A 20,425-nucleotide genomic window follows, 5' to 3' on the forward strand; every position below is an offset into this window, starting at 1 on the left:
CCATCAAATCCCAGTAGTTCGGAGGTAAAATATACAGTCCTGGCAGCCCCTCTGCCATGCTTAATTTATTTTTCTTTCTAGTTAAATTAAAAATAAATTTACTTCTCATATAATAGACCCTGCTTATTATCCCCCCAACATTTTCTCCCCAAAGTGCTTTTGCCAAATCCCATCCCCTCCAGTTCCTCTCCCTTTCTGTCATCATTCATCAAATGCCCCTCTCTTTCAACTATCTATCCCTGCATTTCCCTCTTCAACCCCATCTCCTTCCACCATGCCACCAGATCTTCGCTTTCTTGTCCACCTTTGTCCACTAATAAAATCCATTCTATTTCCCCATACTATGGGCATCCATGTGGTCATGCCAGTCTCTTCCTCTAGTCCTAACATCAGTGGATCTACAGATTGTAGACTGGCCATCACTTATATATTGTTGAATGTGTTAGTGTTTCTATTGCTGTCACAAAGCACTATGACCAAATAACAAGTTAGGGAGGGTAGGACTTATTTGGTTTACACTTCTTCATTGCTATTCATCATTGAAGACATAGAGAACAGGAACTGAAATGGGTCAGGAACCTAGAGCCAGGAACTGTTACAGAGATCATGGATGGGTGCTTCTTAGTGGCTAGTTCCCCATGATTTCATGATTTCTCATAGAGAACACAGAACCATAAGCACATTGATGGCAGTACTGATAATGGGCAGGATTCCTCCCCATCAATAATTAATTTAGAAACTGCCCCGCAGTCTTGCTTGCACAGCCCAATCTTACAAAGACATTTTCACAATTGAGGTTCCCTACTCTCAGGTGACTTTTCTTTGTGGCAAGTTGACAAAAAACTATCCAGCCCTGTCAATATCAACATATAAATCAACACATAGTATATTGGGCCTGGACTGCGGCTCTCATGTCTTTGTTCGAGCCTGGGACGCATCTTGGAACTGAAGAAAAACAGGGAATCTAGGTGGGTAGAGAAAGAAATGGAACCAAGTCAATATTCTGATCAAGGTTCAACTTTAATGTCTCTGAACACACTTTATAAAGAAGAGGGTAGGCCAATTTCCAGTCATGGGAAGTTCCTTTGAAGTGGTCAGAACAGCCTTTTAGTAGGAACCCATGAAAATTACAGTTTGCAGCTAACTCCAGAAGATCTTGGAGATCTGGTTCAGCCTCAGACATGTAGCAGGTAGTGGCACATCTAAGGAGAGAGAGGAGAAGCAGCACAGCAGTTGGCTCGGCCTTCTTGGTGGATGGTCTGAGCCAGGGGAGCCAACCTAGCTAGGCTGGAAGCAGGTAACAATAGCATATTTATCTTCATAGGACTGGTATATTTTACTCAGGATGTGTTTTTGTTTTTTTTAATTTCCATCCATTTGTTTGCAGATTCCTAATGTCAACTTTCATAATAGCTGAGTAATGTTCCATTGTATAAATATAACATAATTGTTATCCATTCTTCAGTTTATGGACATGTAGGTTGTTTCCAGATGCTGAAAATTATGAATTCAGCAGCAATTAACATGGTTGAGCAAGAGTCCTTCTGGGAGGAAAGACTTTGGCAAACTCTCTGACCTATCAGGTGTCTGTTGTTATGTCCCCCGATTTGATATCTGATATTGCTAACTTGGATACCATCTCTTTATATTTTAGTTAACTTGGATAAGAGTTTGTTGATCTTAGTGATCTTGTCAAAGAACCAATACTTGTTCCATGAGTTTTTTTTTTTTTTTGAAATGTTCTCTTTTTATTTTATTGATTTCCACCCTGAGTTTTACTATTACCTGCCACCATTTCTTTTGGGTGTCATGTCTTCTTTGTGTTTGAGAGCTTTAGTGCATGCTTTTGATAAGCTAGTATGAGGTTTTGCTAATATTTTTTGAACTATTTTTTATGAGATATTTTCTTCATTTATATTTCAAATGCTATCCTGAAAGTTTCCTATACCATCCCCTGCCCTGCTCCCCAACTCACACACTCCGGTTTCCTGGCCCTGGCATTCCCCTGTACGTGGGTATATGATCTTCACAAGACCAAGAGCCTCTCTTCTCTTTGATGGCTGACTAGGCCATCCTATGCTACATATGCAAGTAGATACATAGTTCTGGGGGTTACTGGATGGTTCATATTGTTGATCCTCCTATAAGGTTGCAGACCCCTTTAGCTCCTTGGGTACATTTTCTAGATTCTTCATTAGGGGCCCTGAGTACCATCCAATTGATGACGGTGAGTATCCACTTCTGTATTTACCAGGCATTGGCATAGCCTTACAAGAGATAACTATTTCAGGGTCCTGTCAGAAAAATTTTGCTGGAATATGCCATATTGTCTGGGTTTGATGGTTGTATATGGGACAGATCCCCAGGTAGGGCAGTCTCTGGATGGTCCTTCCTTCGTTCTCAGCTCCAAACTTTGTCTCTGTAACTCCTTCCATGGGTAATTTGTCCCCAGTCTAAGAAGCAACAAACTATCCATACTTTGGTATTCCTTCATCTCAAGTTTCATGTGTTTTGCAAATTGTATCTTGGGTAGTCTGTTTCTGGCCTAATATCTGCTTACCAGTCAGTGCATATCATATGTGTTCATTTGTGATTGGGTTACCACACTCAGAATGATATCCTTTTCTGAATATGACCTGTTAGGGATCTGAGCCTCAATATTGTTGTCTAATAAATACATACATGCATACATACATGTGTGTGTGTGGGGGGGGGTTATGGCTTCCAGGTTCGATATTTTGATGTAAATCATTTATGTTGAAATGTATGAGATTCATATTCTCATTCCTTCTTTTACTATCCAGTACTTATGTTATATGTTGTTGTATATTTCAAATCTGATGTATTATTTTAATTTAGTGGGGTTTTGTTTGTTTATATTTTGGCTTTTGGGATTTGTTTGTTTGTTTTTATTTTTGATTTGTTCTCCAATTTTATCGTGTTTTATCTTTTCATCTGAGGGAATTTGACAAACATAAAGTTAGAGTGTGGTAGAATTTACTCTTTCTGCCTTATTATTTTGAAGCTAGGATATCAATTCTTTTCTAAAATATATTTCATGTGTAAATTTTATATGTATTTTTGCCTACATGCATGTCTGTGCACCACATGAATGCACTGCCTATGGAAGCCAAAAAAAAAAAAAAGAAGGCAGACGTTACACTGGAATGGTAGTTTGAGAGTAGCGACTCCCAATAAGGGTTTTATAACTAAACTAATGTCTTCCTTGTAAGCAAGAACTATTAAACAGGTGTGAATTTAAAAAAAAATTAACTTACATTGCAGTCATTGTACAACTTCCCAGTTCTCTCTTCCACAATTCTTCTTCCCATTCCACACAGGTTGCCTATTGCAAGCAGGTCTTCTGCAAAATCAATATACTATATAATTAGCTGAAATTTCTGTCAGTGCTCTACAATATTCTATGTGATAAATAAAATATGTCTCTTTCTTAATGTCTACTCCTTTAATGCTTATTATGAGTAAATTGTCTATTATCTTCTCTCTTGCAAAGGGGATGATATCGGGATGTCATCTAAAACATTCACTCTCTCACTCAGATTGTATTTTTGCTTAGCAATCAATGAATACCAAAGTCACACATTCACTCAGATTCCAATATAAGGTATCTGAGCTCATGTAAACTGTCATTCTGAATCAGAGTCAGAAAGGAATACTTCCAATGTATAGTTACACCCAAGAGCATGGATGATAACACAATGTATAGGAGAAGATGTTTCTTTTTATTTGGTTTTGGATTGCTTTGTTTTTTTCTCTTACAAACAATCACTAAAAGAAACACTGTCTAACGCATATATCTTGAGCTGAATGCAAATTGGATCTTAATAACCCATATTGTATTTCTCAGTTACAATATATAATATATATTATCAGAGAAAAATGTTTCCTTAAATCTTGAAGAGAGTTTTTCTCTGACCTTAATTAATTGCAAAGTACATGGGAATAAAGATGTACCCTCTCATGAGTGCATAAAATGACAATATTTTGAAGACCTAAGCTGCCTCCATGTGCTTGCCCTGTGTGCTATGTCGGACATTAAGCAATCTGCCCCAGCCAGTGCAGAAGACCAGCATGCTGAAAGTCAAGAAAGAGGCCTAAGTGAATATGCCAGGGAGATTCTTAGCCAAGAATGCCACTGTGGCACAGTACCTGGTATCACAAGAGAGAGTAAGTGCTATAAACTTGGTGTGTGGGCATGTTCAATGTGTACATCAATACCAACAAAGAGAGTAAAAATTTGCAGCCAGATTGCATAGGGAATTATTATGATGAGGGAACAAATGGAAATGATATAGTTGGCTACAGTAAAACCAGTGTGTACTTCATTTTTCATTCAGTGGCTATGACTTTGAAATTCACATACAAATTGTTTTGGCCAGCACAGTCTAAACAGCAAGAGGAATTTTAACTGAAATTAAGAAGTACTGCAGGCTCCAGAAGGCAGAGTTTGAATGGCCAATTACGTGCAATGAGCACAAAAATTAAAATTTTATTTACATGACGTCTTAGGGTTTGGCTGCTGTGAACAGACTCCATGAACAAGGCAAGTCTTATAAAAAACAGCATTTAAATGGGGCTGGCTTACAGGTTCAGAGGTTCAGTCTATTACCATCAAGGTGGGAGCAAGGCAGCGTCCAGACAGTCATGGTGCAGGAGAAGCTGAGAGTTCTATATCTTCATCCAAAGGCTGTTAGTGGAACACTGACTTCCTGACAACTAGGGTGACTTTCTTATGCCCACACCCACAGTGACACACCTACTCCAAACAGATCACACCTATTCCAGCAAGGCCATACCTCCAAATGTTGCCACTCCCTGGCCCAAGAATGTACAAACTATCACACATGAGGACAAAGTAATTTAAAGAACTGTTAAGAATTCACTTATCCTTCCTGTACTGATCAAAAAGACCTAGAGACACAAGTGAGAATGTAGATAAACACAGGGAAATTAAGCAAAGTAATCCCCAAAGTATCTTTAAGCGTGAGAAAGGCCACTGTTTTCTGAATAAATGTTTGTGCTCTATGTTGGAATAGTTGTCCACTGTGAATTCACACCCTAATGGAGAAAGAAAAGTATTGCTAGTGCAGTTTCAGCATTTTTATTGGCAGTCCATGTTACTTGAGCATATTGAAGAAACCTTCATATATATATATATATATATGTATATTTCTTTATACACACATATATCACATACATTTTATGCACACACACTATATGTATATATTACACACACACATATATCTATGCATATATATATATATATATATATATCACATGTAATCATATGCCTATCATACATATATACAGATAAACATCTGTTAGACAAATATGTTATAGAAGGACAGTGGTGCATAGCAAGAATTCATTTTCATTATGGTCATCATTTTCATGCATAATCAAATGAATCTGACTTTTTTGGTCTATTCTGCTCTATTTCATGAGGGAGGATATCACTCATCCTGTTTCAGAAATTACAGATTTCAGTACATTGTCAATGTACTATTACTATGTGTTGTATTAAACAGGCCCGTGGCTACATGAACTGGGAACTCCTGGGAGGCAGGCAGGGTATGAAAGAGAGACTAGATGGCGAGAGAAATAATGAAACCATTACTGTTTTGATTATATAAAGAACGAGATTATATGTCCAATTATTCTTATGTAAGGCCTGTAATCTGCCTGAGATATAAATCTAGCATGTCATTGCCTTTAGAGTTCTTGTCCAGGAAATCTTGTACAAATTTTTAAATGTCCAAAAACAGTCTTCTTAAGAGAACAGCATTTTTTCTTATGAGTAGTATATGCATAAACCATTGCAAATTTGAGAATTTATANTATCTGAGGGATGAACAATTTTAAGCAATTGTAAGCTCTGAAATATAATGTTGACTAAATATACAAGTTAAATTTTGATTATTCAACACTTCCAAACACGATCCATAGCACACAATTTAATTATCTGTGCTGAAGCAATAGGAAATTCAAAAGAATAAGTATGTGATCCAATTCACATACACTTTTCTCTCATAGAATGGCTGTTTTTAAACACAGTAAATGGGATGCATGCATGCATGAATTTATAGAAGGTACAAAACCATGCATAAAAACAATTTTTAACTTATCTTTAGGATAGTGATTATCAATTATATTTAAAATGATGGTATGCAATAGGCTAAATATCAATATTCTGCAATAACCAATTAAATTGCTGTTTGGAACAAGGAACAGGCACTTTGTCAAGTTTTTAAGACACAAATTTTTTGTTACAGGTTTTCTAAAATGTATGAATTTATCTTACAATTCTTTATTAGCACCACAACATTCTTATAATAGGATGTGAAAACTTTACTTTGAGGTGAAGAAAGATGATTTTACATTAATGTTTTCTCTTGCCAAAGAATTGCTGTGGGCACATTTAATAGCCATAACTAAAATAAGCAGCTAATATTTAATTACCATTGATTATAATTGATAACAAATATAAAAGCTTCTTTTATTTTCTGGAAAGCCTTTTGTTCTTTACAGGTTAATTTGTGTCTCTCAAGATAACATCCAATGAAGGTTTAAGTCACTTTAAGACCTTAAGTAGAGGCCTTAGGCAATTAACATCTCCTGAAAGCTTTTGTCAATGAAAATTTGAAGGAAATCAATTTCTCTTTCTTAGATTTTTCTGTACCACGATTTTCTTGTACAACTAAAATCCTAAATATTATAAAGATATTGCCTGTGAAGCTTATGGAACAACAACTACTCCCCAGAACTTTAAAGCTCATTGTGTGAGAGCAAAGATTTGAAGTAAACTTTAGAGGCATTAGATAATAAAATATTTTCCACTTAGGAAACAATATACACTGAAAGATTCAAACACTTAGCTTCTTATATTGAAGCAGAGACAATAAATTTTTTCTTACGTAATGTAAAGCTATATTTGCCATACCTAGAGGCAAAATTTTCCAGTGATTACCAGTTCACTAGAAGTAAACCCTTTACAGTTATCAGAATACAAAGGAAAAACCATAGGCAAGACAGACTGTAATGTCTTTAAAAGTTCTTCAGTCTGAATGACTTTTTATAAATTCTGAATTTAAACTTTATTTAGAACAGCATCTGGATAGATCTTGCAAAGTGTTTTATTAGCTAAGGAGAAATTTCCCTGAAGGCAGCAAAACTTCCCTAGGCACTGTTTGTAAAACAAAAGAAAACCATACAAGCCCTGCAGGGGCTGCTCTGAGCTTTGTTCCTCTTGCTGTGAAGACAGATTTTATAATTTTTAAGTTTCTTTTGCAATATTAGACTATAACTACAACTTTGGGAAAGCAAAACCCAATTTTACAACAATTTATCATCTTTAAAATCAATATTAGAAATATCAATATCATGTTATGAAGTTTGGCTTCCAATTTATACCTATGAATGCATGACAGTGCAAAATTTAATGCTTCGTTACAGAGATATTGTTTTAAACATTATCTTTATAATTCTACTTTCCAGGATAAGAATCAGATAAAATATTATCTCAACTAGAAGTATCCTTAGAGGCCTAGTTTTTTAGCCTGCTTTATGCCACACGTTTGAAAGACTTCAAACCTGAGTTACCAACTTAAAGCTTTCTTGCGACCAATGTTACACCCTTTTAATCATACGCAATAACTTATCAGCTAATTTTCTATGATGAAGACACGCAGAGCATATTATACTATTAAGCCCAGTAAAAAAAAAAATTAAATAGCTACAAGAATCTTATAAATTTAGACCAATCAAAGAATTTTACTTTTTCTAGCTATATTTATACGATAAGAAAGCACTTTGCCATTTGCTAAACACAATAATCCTGATTACAGAAATCTTCTAGGAAAAAAAACTGTCAGTTTATTTGCCTTAGGACTAAGAGGTTGCAGACTCCTTTTCTTTAAAAGCAGTTTTCAGCAGTGGCTCTCTTCCTGTGGTTGATTCTTGGCTAAAGTGTGAGCTACTCTCTGGCTTGCTGAACCAGCAGATAAAGTTTTAGCCATTTTTATTTTCCAACATGAAACACAGAACATTCAGTCATTCAGACAATGAAACAAAACACACATGAATTGACACGTGAACAGATTGATGCACCAGACATTGGACAACAAAAAGAGGGCAGAGATCTTCTGCTGTAGGGGACAGAGAGAATAAAACAGGGCATCTCCCGATTTCTCTCTGTCTCTGGGAGAGTTTCAAAATCCAATTTATTTTATTTTATTTTATTTTTTATTTTGTTTTGTTTTGTTTTATTTTTTATTTTATTTTATTATACTTTATTTTATTATATATTATTTTATTATTTTAAACCCTATTCGACTTGCCTGATGAAATTCTTGACTGCAGACAACCACCTGATTCGAAGTTTCTAGTCCCACACAAGTTTCGCTGCCAAAACCCCTAAGTGGAATCAGCGCCATGTCAGCATTGTTCTAACTTAGCCAGTATCCTATTGCACCTCCAGAAACACTTTAAAAAAAATGAAGTTTAAAACCAGTGTTGGCATAAATACCTGTTGCTTACTGTGCCCAATATCATCTTCTGATTCTTCCCTTCTCGCGGAGCTCCACTTAAAGCAGTGGTCCCTCAGATTTATCCCTCTGTTTTTAGGTCGCTGGTTCAGGCACCAATCTGTCCTATATTGATAAACTCACAGGAGCTAATATCATGCTTAATATATGTGAATATTACAGTTCATGTTCATTCAATGCCTACTAAGTTATTGGTCAATTTTTTTATGAATGCTGTCCCTATGAGAGCTGGAAACAGCCTTTTAGTGGGGCAAGGTAAAGAAAAGGTTTCATAGTAAGAATTAACCTACCCAAATATACAGACATACGAATCATTAATAAATGGAATCTGAAAGGGGTTTGTGTGTGTGTTTGTGTGTGTGTGTGTGCATGTGTGTGCATGTAAATATAAAGAAAGTGCTTGTAAATTGCGGAGTTATTTGTTTTCTATATGTGCAGAGGGAATATAAGTGTGAGAGATTAATGTTGTAATATTATAATATTAATCTTTGAAAACTGCAAAATTAGAAATAACATGTACGCAGTTGCATCCTCATTTGACAGTAGGGACACTGAACTCTTAAGACTTTTTAATATGTAACAGTAACCCTATCGCTGAATGTAGAAAGGTCAGTTCTAATTTTTCTTTCTTTTTTTCTTGTTTATTTTCATTTCAAATGTTATACCCCTTTTAGATTCCCCTCTGAACACTCACATTCCACCCTCTTACCTGCCTCCATGAAGGAGCTCTGCCACATATCTGCCCACTCCACTTTTTAAATTAGAAAACCCTAAATCCTGATTCTATTGGCTTTAGGATCAGTCATCTACTTTTTCATTCACAAATTGCTATCTCTGTGAGATCTACACTTTAGTGAAGATGATATTGGTAAATTACCATGTCAAGAAAAACTAACAACAATCAATCGAGAGTATTCAAACAGAATGTATGTGTTCAGCAATCTTACCCTATTCACTAGGTATAATCCCCACTCTAACAAGTTTAAGGAGTTGCAGAGACAAAGTTTGGAGATGAGATGAAAGAATGGACCATCTATAGACTCCCATACCCGGGGAATCATCCCATAATCAGCCTCAAAACGTTGACAACATTGCATACACTAGCAAGATTTTGCTAAAAGGACCCTGATATAGCTGTCTTTTTTGAGGATATGATGGGGCCTAGCAAGCACAGAAGTACATGCTCACAGTCAGCTATTGGAGGATCACAGGGCCCCAAATGGAGGTGCTAGAGAAAGGACCCAAGGAGCTGAAGGGGTCTGCAACCCTATTGGTGGAACAACAATATGAACTAACCAGTACCCCCGGANCTCGTGTCCCTAGCTGCATATGTATCAGAAGATGGCCTAGTCGGCCATCAGTTGAAAGAGAGGCCCATTGTTCTTGCAAACTTTATATGTCTACATAGAGGGGAATGCCATGGCCAAGAAGTGTGAGTGGTTGGCTAGGGGAGTGGGGAGGGGGGGCAGGGTATGGGGGACATTTGGGATATCATTGGAAATGTAAATGAAGAAAATACCTAAGAAAAAAAATAATGAAAAAAAAAATAGAAATGTTCCAAAAAAACGAAAGAAGCAGCTAAAAGAGTCAGATGCAGGTATTTGCACCCAACCAATGGACTGAAGCAGCTGACTTCTGTTGTTGAATTAGGGAAGTTTGAAAGATGCTGAAGAGGAGGGTAGCCCAGTAGGAGGACCAGCAGTCTCAATTAATCTGGACCCCTTAGATGTCTGAAACATTGGACCACCAAACAGGCAGCAAATACCAGCTGATATGAGGCCACCAACAAACATACAGTAGAGGACTGCTGCGTCTGTGTTCAACCTGAGATGATTCACCTAACTCTCAAGAGAAGGGAGGCCACAAGGAGTTTAAAGTTCACAATGGGTGGAGGTGAGGGATGGGGACAACTTTGTGGAGTCATCTAGGTGAGGTGAGAGAAGGTACGGGATGTGGACCGATTGGACGTTGTAAGTGGTGTGGAATAAAATCTGGAATGTAAAACAGTTAAATAAATAAAAGGGAAGATAAAAGAGAAACCATGTTGTAATTGCACTGAATCAAGGAATATTTGCAGAGTGTGATGTGGCACTTCCAGAGATTTATTTCCTTTTTTCTATGAAAATGCAGTCATTGAAAGCAAGTATTAGTTAAGAATTTTCATGGGCTGAGAATTATGTGTCAACTGTACAGAGAATTTCTAGCTCATGCTGAATATCTGAGTTCTGCTCCTCTGCCCATGTCAGCTTTATCAAAGCTAACTGTGTGTCCTTCCTCCAGGGTCACTGGATACCTCTTTCTTGCAGATTCATTGTATACACATAAAAGTTCTTATGTGCCTACACAAACACATAACTACTAAAAATATTTTTTGTTAATATTTTTTGTATTCTGTGTTCTCAGTTGTTGTGGCCCTGCTACTCTGGTCACTCTCACCCTGCCCTGCCCCTCACTTGCTGCTGCCCCACTCTCCTTGAAACTCTCTTCTGGCCCCACCCTGCAGCAGCAAACAGTACTTTGAGAGAACAATGACACTGACCACCAACAAGAAATAATAATGGGTATGTGTATATATGTGCATTTTTGTGTGTGCACATTAAACTGAAATAACCTTTATTACTCATATTATGATAAAATTTATGATGAGACCCTTCATCTAGAGTGATTTATATGCTTATCAAATTCACTGATTTAAATGTGGTGAAGATCTTGTGTGGGAAATTTCCATTAGTGATTTACTCACTTAATGAACGACATTCAATTCATAATGAAATTGTGTCATTTCAAAAAAATTCAGAGTCTTATATTGCAGGCACAATCAGAACCGCAATGTCCTTTAAATAAAATGTATTTTTCCTTATTTGTTATCTGATATTCTTAACATCTACGTTGAATATTTTAAAGCTATTCCAAATTCAGTGCTTCTGCACTGTCATCTGCATAATGTCACAGTGCTTCACACTCTACTAACATTCACTCTTGTTACTCTTTTCAAATCAGTGCCTTTTTATCACATCAGGAATCGATGATCTTCCAAATCCCAACAGAGGCAATTTACCATTTAGGTGATTTCTTAGATATTGTTCCTGGAAAAAAAACACCATGACAAAAATAAACATGTGAGAAAAGTGTTTATTTATTTATGTACCTTTGTCATAGTACATTGAATGAAGTCGAGGCATGAAATTGGATGCAAGAACTCCATGAAAGCAAGTGGAATAATGCTGATTACTGGATGCAAGTCCATGTTGTATGCAGTACGCATTCTTATAACTCAAGGACAGTGTGCCTAGAGGAGGCACTGTTCACAGACAGTAAGTTAACCTCATATTAATAATTAATTAAGCAAATGGCTTAAACACACAACCACAGGTCAAAATGATGGTACCCATTCCTCAACTGAGATTCCCAGTTATCAACATATTCAGGTTTTCTGTTCTGTTTGTATAATCTGTATATTAGTTAATTTTTTTTGTGACAAAGTACTACTTTTGTTAAATGAAGATAAGATAAGTTGAATATCATATAACATTTCATACCAGGAAGTTTCAATAAAGCGATTTACCTTTGCGGTTCTGTATAAAATTTGAATCTGGTCTAATTAAAATAACATAACACTTTGGGACAAAGATACACATTAGCAACCCTGCACTAGAAGCCAAGATTGAGAAAACCTCCACAACCACCATGANCNTCCCNCTGGTGCTGTGGTAGACAGGGAGGAAGGTGATCCAGACACTGCAGAACACCAGCATGCTGAAAGTTAGGAACTTGGCTTCATTGAATGTGTCAGGAAGNTTCCTAGCCAAGAAAGCCAAAGTGAAGCTCNCCAGAGCCAAGGAGCCCAAGTATCCCAGGACAANGTGGAAGGCAATGACNGAGCCTTTATTGCAAAGAATGACAATCTTCCCATGTTCAGANTGNATATCTCTGTCAATAAAGGGAGGAGATGTTACCAACCAGATTCCACAGAGAACAAGTTGGATTAGGGTACAAATGGGAATGACCAACTTAGGTGCCCCTGTTACCAACATCCCTCTCATTCTTCTTCCTGGAGTAGTGAGNTTGAAAGCCATGACCACAGTTATTGTTTTGGCCAACACTGTAGAAACAGCAACAGTGAAAAATACTCCAAATGTGGTCTGCTGCATAATGCAGGTGATCTGGTCGGGATGTCCAATGAACAGCAGCGAGCAGAGAAAGCAAAAGACTAGAGAGATGAGCAGGATGTAGCTGAGAATGCGGTTATTGGCCTTCACAATGGGAGTATCATTGTACTTCACAAATGTGACGAGTACTAGAATTGTGATGGCCAAGAAGGACAGTGCCATGCAGCCTAGAGCCATCCCCAATGGATCTTCAAAAGCCAGAAACGATACAGCTCTTGAGAGGCAGTAGGTTTGCTCTATGTTGGCATACTTATCATCTGGACACTTCACACACTGTTCCATATCTGCTGGCAAATGAAAATAACCCCTTATACGTTATCATAATTACATAGGTAATAATTTTATATTTGTGTTATTCATAGGATATATCAATAAATAATTTGTTGTTGAGCATCTATTCCCTTCCTTTTTGCTGTAGAACCACGAACATAAGATTGCTCTTTATTAACCTATGTTTGTGATTGAACAAAACACCATCATATGAAGTAGAACAGAAAAAAATTATTATTAAATAAAAACAAAATATGATGACTAATAATAATAATAATTATTATTATTTCAGATTATTTAATTCCTCCAAACATAAATGCACTATTCACAGACACGGGTAGTATGCAGACATCTTTGTTGATACCAGTTGATGAAGTGCATCATGTATTTTGTTTTCTTTGTGGGTATGCCCTTTGTCTGTATACATACATAGGAACCAGAACATACAATTACTCATGCAAGTACTATTTGCATAAAGGATTATTTTCTTTCTTGAAGTAATATGCCTCATATACATATACATGTCCCTCTCATTGTTTAACAATTTCTTTCTTCACAAATACACACTCCAAGCTCCATGTCATAAAGGTTATGGTTGTCCATATTCATCCCTCTCTCCTTAGAGAGGGAGTGATTGAAGATAAGCAATATCCCATCTGTTGCTGCATTCTTCAAAACTTCACTCTTGTTCTAACTCTTTAACAGGAAATTATTAATCAATTAAGCCATCTAAGTTCTTAAAATATATTCCATTAAACAACAAGTGTTACCCTGAGCATCCAGTCTTTCTCGGAATAAGCTGTGTGATGGAAGGAAAGATTATGGACTGATCAGCTAGTCAAGTTTACCTGTACAACGAATCAAAGAAAAATAAACCTGTTAATAGATTATGCCTAAAATGTTTCTTTTAAAAATTGTTACACAGGTATGTCCCCCTAAAGATATTCTATATAATATAAAACCAGTAACCATCATATTGTGAGAAAAAACCTTGCTTGAAGAAGATATTGTAAATTATTTGCTGGGTCCAAACGAAGTGGGTATTATTTAACTGATTAAGTTCTGAAACATGGAGATTTTAGGTCTTCAGTTTGCATCTAGTCCATTTCATATTTCTAGTTTGGAAGGAGAAGGTATTCAAATTCAGCAATTTTCTTTCTGCATGCAAGTATATACCTGTTTCATTGGAAACCTCATTTCCTGGGCATTGAACACAATCAAAGCAGCAGTCTGCTGTTTCTTTCTGATGAATTTTCCTGAATCCTGCAGTACAGGCAACACTACACACAGAGGATGGAACCTGAGGAAGTGAATAAATATTATATAATATGCGTGTGAGTGAGTGTGTATAGATCACATATTTGTCAAATGAATAATGACCCATAGATTGATACATGGGACACTAACAGATATGATTATACATATTCCTCTGATATTACTTATTCTTCTGTATTACTTAATGGTATCAGGCGCATTGTTAGTTTATATTTTCCTGCAGTGCACTGAATGTCACACAATATTTACTATATCATGTAATATTATATATGTAACATTCAGGTTGTAGCAATTTAAATTTTTTTCTTCCTAAACTGATCAATCCAAAAGAACGTTTATGTGACACCTGCTTTTCTCTCATGATTTATAAATTAAAAAAAAATTAAAAAGTAAAAAAGAATAGTGAGCTGTATAGGGGGGAAAGTTAGGGGAAATGGGTAAATCTAAGAAGAGTAGTTTGACGTCTATGACCAAAATAAGTTAGGTAAGACTCCCATAAATTTAACAAAGTTTTCCTAAGTGTAAAAGAACTTGAACACACTATCCCTTCCCCTTTCTCCCATGGGTCTATGAGGGAGCTCCCCCACCCACCCACTCCTGCCTCACCACCCAAGCATTCCCCTCTGCTGGGGCATGAAGCCTTCACAGGACCAAAGGACTCCCCTTCTACTGATGCCAGATAAGGCAATCCTCCACAAAGGAGGGGAAAACAGGATGTTGGATAACATTTGAAATGTAAATAATTTTTTTAATCCAAAATATATAAATAAAAAAAAAACCCTTGAATCTGGAGAAGCAATTAAGTTAATGAATACATGCTATAGTTAAGTAGGCTATACATTATTTCACACGGAATCAGAAAATTCCATGGGTCATATATAGTTACAAAATTTTAATTAATTATATGTAAATATATGCTATATTATAAATTTATCAAATTTATTCATGTATTGTGGTTGAATTGGCATATGGGTGCTATTGAACATGAAATCCAGAGGACATTAATCGTTCTATGCCCAGATTAACATGAAGTTAAGAGTTATCAAATATTGATGATTTTAACTAAGAATGGCCTTTTGAAAGAGTAGCAATTGGTGTTAACCACAGAGTCTCATATTTAAAAATCTACATATCCTGAAAAATTAAAATTATGGTATACCCACTGATGTTCCTCCCATGGCCCATTCCAAACCATCAAATATATGAAGTTGTTGACTCTTTGGAAAGCAAGGTATATAGCTTCCTATTTTCACTTTTAATCCAAGGCCTTGTGGAAAATTCCAAATGATGAAAATATCATACTCTGTACACTGATTTTCCCTATNCTTCATGTTCACCAGTTCTCCAACAGGGTTCGTAAATACCCTGGTTTTCATCAGAGAAGACACCTAGAAGAGATTCATGCTTACATATGCATATCAATAAAGGTAATGCCAAGTTGAGAATTTTCCCTTTTTTCTTAATGATTGTCAGAAAAGACAGCTATATTGAAATAAACCGGTGTAGTAAAAAACTGTACACAATTGATAATTGAAAATTTATATGCTTCATATTAATATTTGATGGTAAAATGTTCTAGAAAAAATGATTACCAGATAGCAAGTAACATGGTATGTTTGTGCTTGTGTGTGTATGTGTGTGCCTCTGTGAACATGTTTGTAAAAAATAATTTTAAAAAATGAAGCCATGTATGTGAGAATGAAGGGGAAGTCTGAATGACTGAAAATTGTGAAAATAAAAATGTTGGAGTTTATGTACATACAGTGTACACATATAAAATGAACATAAACTTAATAAAATGGGAAGTCTTAATCATTTATGTTTTTGTAAATTGTTAATTTAAGTGAATAACTATTAACCACAGCCCATGTATCAATTTTTGAGACACTATATTTTAGAAAAATATTCAGTCTTGTCATCACTTAAGACTTTTATGATAAAACTCTTGGCTCCTATTTTAATTTTGAACTCATTTGGTGAAATTTTGAGAAACATTTTCACAAAACTCACTGATATTCATATAAATGTATTGCCTCCTATTAAATATTATCTTTGTACATGATATGCATCCATGTAAAAGAATCATTAGGGACATTTGCAGTATAGAAATCATTGCACTGAGAGAATAATCTCTAACAAATGTACGGTTGTTTCTCTGGTTCCATTTAAAAGATCACATTGATATATCTAAGCATAATGAAATGTAAGAAACTTTACCTGCTGACAAGCAGTGAAATGTCTTTTGTGTTCTGCCTTTTTCTGAGACTCTACTTGTTGAAGAATGTGTTCATGGTAGGTGTGGGCCGCAGCATAAACAGCATTGTACAGATTGTAACCTTCATCACTCATGGCCATATCATAGTTGTGTAGTGCTGTCCATTCCAATGTGTTGTTGAATGTAATATGATCCATTTTACTGCTGTTCTTAGAGATTGAACAATTAAAATAATTCCATTCCAGTATAGTATGAGAAATATCATTTAGGTATTTGACTGTGTTCATTGTTTGCATAAANTTCCTAAATTTAGGAATCTCAACTTTGTGGTGTGCAAAAGTGATAGTTCCATGGAAGAGATTAAATGTGAATTCTTTTTGATTTGTGATGACATCCCATTGTGAGGTTGTGATCCAGATTCTCTGAGCACCTAAATCTTCCCATCTTCTAAAGCTGACTTCTAGAGTAGAGTTCATTTCACCATAAATGATAACAACCTTTGCTGAAGATGTCATAATTTGTTTATCATATATTGTAGACCTTGTCATGTATTTCTGCCTGTTTTCTGGGATCATATTAACAAAAGCTAAACAGATCCCATGCCTTTGGCTCTCTTCTCTTAAATCTGAGAGAAACTGAATCCCCTGATCATCATCTGAGATGACCAGTCCTATCCACGTCCATCTAAAATGAAACATCAAGGAGACCATGCCATGTGATAAATGTGTGTCCTTGGTGGCTACCTGATGGACATGGGACAGCCGGTCATGGTCGCGTAGGTTAGGACTAAATGGTCCAAAGAAAACCTAAAGGTTGTAGAAGAGGGGATGAAACTTCCAGTGAGGAATATGATTATTAGGATGCTTGGACTCATATACAAGTAATGCTACTCACCTTCCAGAACTCCTGTTAAGAACAGTAAGGTTATACTATACATATCATCTATTATTCCTATTAGATTCTAGACTATTCCTGACAAGTCTGAAATTCGTAGAACTCAGTTTTACCTGTTTGCACAGTAATCTATGAACTGATTATTTAATTCATATATATATATATATATATATATATATATATATATATATTGTGTGTGTGTGTGTTTATAGCAGCACATTCACAAATGCATTCTGTCCAAGTTTTCTTGTAGGCACCTGTTAATGTAACTTACTATTCTTAACACATTCAGTGTCACAAATACTTACCAGTGGCATTGAAGAATGCATTGCCAGTTTTAAGGATGTTTTCCATGATGGTCCTGTAAGACCTATGGCACATGAATCATCTACATAACAGAAATAATTAACAAAATTCATATGTCCATCTATTTGTTTATATTCTTGATCCAGACTTCTCAATAAATCATGACAGTTTCCTCCAATGATGGAGAACATCCAAGTCATGTTGGGTAAAAGATAAGGATTCTTGTTGATCTCATCAGTAGCAAAAAACATTACCAGAAGAAGCTCATATTCACTTGCTGCAATTCTAAAAGAAGTCATAGTGATGATAAGGGAGATGTTTGAAATATTAAATTTCAAATACTGTAAGATTTGTAATATGAGATATGCTAAATCGGCCTCCCAAGAGCGGGGATTAAAGGCGTGAGCCACCACCGCCCGGCTAGACTAATTATTTTAAGGTAATTTTATTTAATTTTTTATCCATTTCAAGATATATATATATACACAATGACACAATATGCCATATGACCAGAATATTATTCTTTAGGTTGTTGTACACATCAAGTTAATGTTACCTTTTAGTGTGTTCTTACAATTTCTAATTTGTAAAAAAAAGTTTCAACACTCAATCTGCAGCCATAAATGATAACATCTCACTCTTTGGACCTCAGACCTAATACCCACATTAACAACAGGTTCTTTTCCACAAGAAGTACTATGATTCTCCTAGATTTATCTTGTCAGACCCCAGATGTAGAGATTAAGGCCAGAATTTTAACCTATGTATCCAGGGCACATGACATAGTATGAGTGGAAAGGAAATGTGAATATATATTAACTATAAATAATGTTAAAATTTATGTCTAATTAATAGAGATATTAACCTTGTATCTGATAGTGATAATAAGCCCAGTCTGTGCTTGTGCATTTGTGTAATTGGATAAAAAGATTATTCTGGTAACAGAATATGAGACTAGCATTCTTTTTCCACATTCAGTATCAAATTCAGAATTGCAGAAAGAGGCTCATTTAAATACCATTTCATAAAGCAAAGTATATGTATATTCACAAGTATATAAGTAATGTTATACATTTAACCAGGTATATTAGTAGACCAACACATACACACATATTTCTATGAAACAATGCATGTTTATCTGTTGGAAACCAGAATTAGGTAACACTTTTATGAAAGCATTTAGATGCATGATCATAATGAGGCATTGGAAGACAACTGAATATAGGCAGTGATGCAGTCTCTTCATATTGAGTACTAGACAAAGGAGGGAATTGTGAATTCAAGGCAAGTGAAAAGATATCTTCCAACTTATTATCAACAAAGACTCAAAAGAGAGAATCCACACCTTCACATTGTCCATCATTGTAAAATGGAGTGTAAAATTGCACTAAAACTCTACTAAACGGTGACACATTTTGAAGTATTAAAATAGTGATTGATATAATAATTCGTTTTCAGGGGTCCTTAAAGTTACATGGTGAGGAAGAGAACAGAACCGACAGTTTGTGTATACAGATAAATATGTCAAACTAATGACATTGACAAAAGAAATAAAGTTAATGACTTACCGAAAATTTAAATCTGAATTGTAAAAAATATCTTCAGTAGGTTCATCAAGTAACCAAAGGTAAAAATGACATTCCCTTTGCAAATCTCCATCACTATCTTCACTATTCTTTATCCTCCAAAAGCAACTGGGTTCAGTCAAACAGCCCAAGATGAGCCAAAACTTCAGAAACAAAAATGAAATAGTGAAAGTACAGAGCTTCTTCATGTCTGCTGGGATCTAAGATGGAGCTGTTGTGAAATCCGTTTCTGATGTAGAAAGACATCACACACACATTTACACCTATGTGTTTGTTTTAAAGATACTGCTGTCTGGAGATCCACTTATTATATTCACAGTTCCTTTCCATTCCTCCTATGTCAGGCTCCCTAGATACATAGGGAAAATTCTGGCCTNAGGCTCTACATCTGAGGTCTGAAAACTTTTCATCAACATATTTTTGAAAACATGTTTTGAGATCATGTTTTCTACCCTCAGGGGCCATGACTGCATTCATGTGCATAGAGTAAATCCCAAGGACAATCTTCTCCTGCATAGTTCATACCTGACCATGTGTCAACAGCCATTATGCACAAACACAATGGATTTCATCAGAAGTTCTACACTGTGACAGAAGTTGAGAAGGTCATAAAAGTTCCATATCATTCAGGTGTTGAGTTTAATCATGGAACATTATGTAACACATTGTCTAGTTTAGGGAAGGGCAGTCTCACATGCACCATTGAGCCTGAAGTTGACCATGCTCTCTGTTGTTCATATATTGTATGCTACTCATGTTTACAAAATCTCTTCAAATATCCTGTGGTTCCTGCCATCTGGAGAACATGTCAATATGCTAATTCCAAAAATACCTGGATTTTAAAGATTCAACATCTGGTCAAATATCAGTACCTGTGCAGACATTCACTGATATGCTGCACTTTTTCCTGATAATCAGTCCCTGGCTGTCAATGACATTTGATGAAACATTTTTTTGGTTGATATTTGTTCACACCTCATTAAGAAGTTAGAGGCTAATTTCATATATTTTATTCAAGGGAAAGAATGCCATTTAAGAGATAGAATTTTATTGCTAAAGCTGGTATATACCTCACACTTTTCATTTATTTCTACTTGGCATTTGTTTTGAAATATTTCTATCTTAGATTACATTTCAATAACATAG

General features: G+C 35.7%; 1 protein-coding gene across 6 annotated transcripts; it reads right to left on the reverse strand.

Annotated features, from left to right (window-relative positions):
• Positions 1-11,682: 11,682 nt before the first annotated feature.
• LOC110288640 (vomeronasal type-2 receptor 116-like) lies at positions 11,683-19,547 on the reverse strand. 6 transcript variants are annotated; one of them, XM_021154936.1, is made up of 6 exons: positions 19,262-19,467; positions 17,696-17,978; positions 16,496-17,299; positions 15,443-15,666; positions 14,180-14,310; positions 12,113-13,017 (listed from the first exon to the last, which is right to left on the reverse strand). In XM_021154936.1, the coding sequence occupies exons 1-6, from the start codon at positions 19,465-19,467 to the stop codon at positions 12,113-12,115; spliced, it is 2,553 nt and encodes an 850-aa protein (XP_021010595.1). The 6 variants fall into 6 exon arrangements, with proteins under 6 accessions (XP_021010598.1, XP_021010600.1, XP_021010595.1 ...); XM_021154938.1 differs by having other exon boundaries at positions 14,180-14,303; positions 15,442-15,666; XM_021154937.1 differs by having other exon boundaries at positions 12,113-13,020; positions 14,180-14,303; positions 15,442-15,666.
• Between the last annotated feature and the right edge of the window lie 878 nt (positions 19,548-20,425).

This window comes from Mus caroli, unplaced genomic scaffold (assembly GCF_900094665.2).
Source record: "Mus caroli unplaced genomic scaffold, CAROLI_EIJ_v1.1 scaffold_16147_1, whole genome shotgun sequence".
Lineage (NCBI taxonomy): Eukaryota > Metazoa > Chordata > Mammalia > Rodentia > Muridae > Mus > Mus caroli.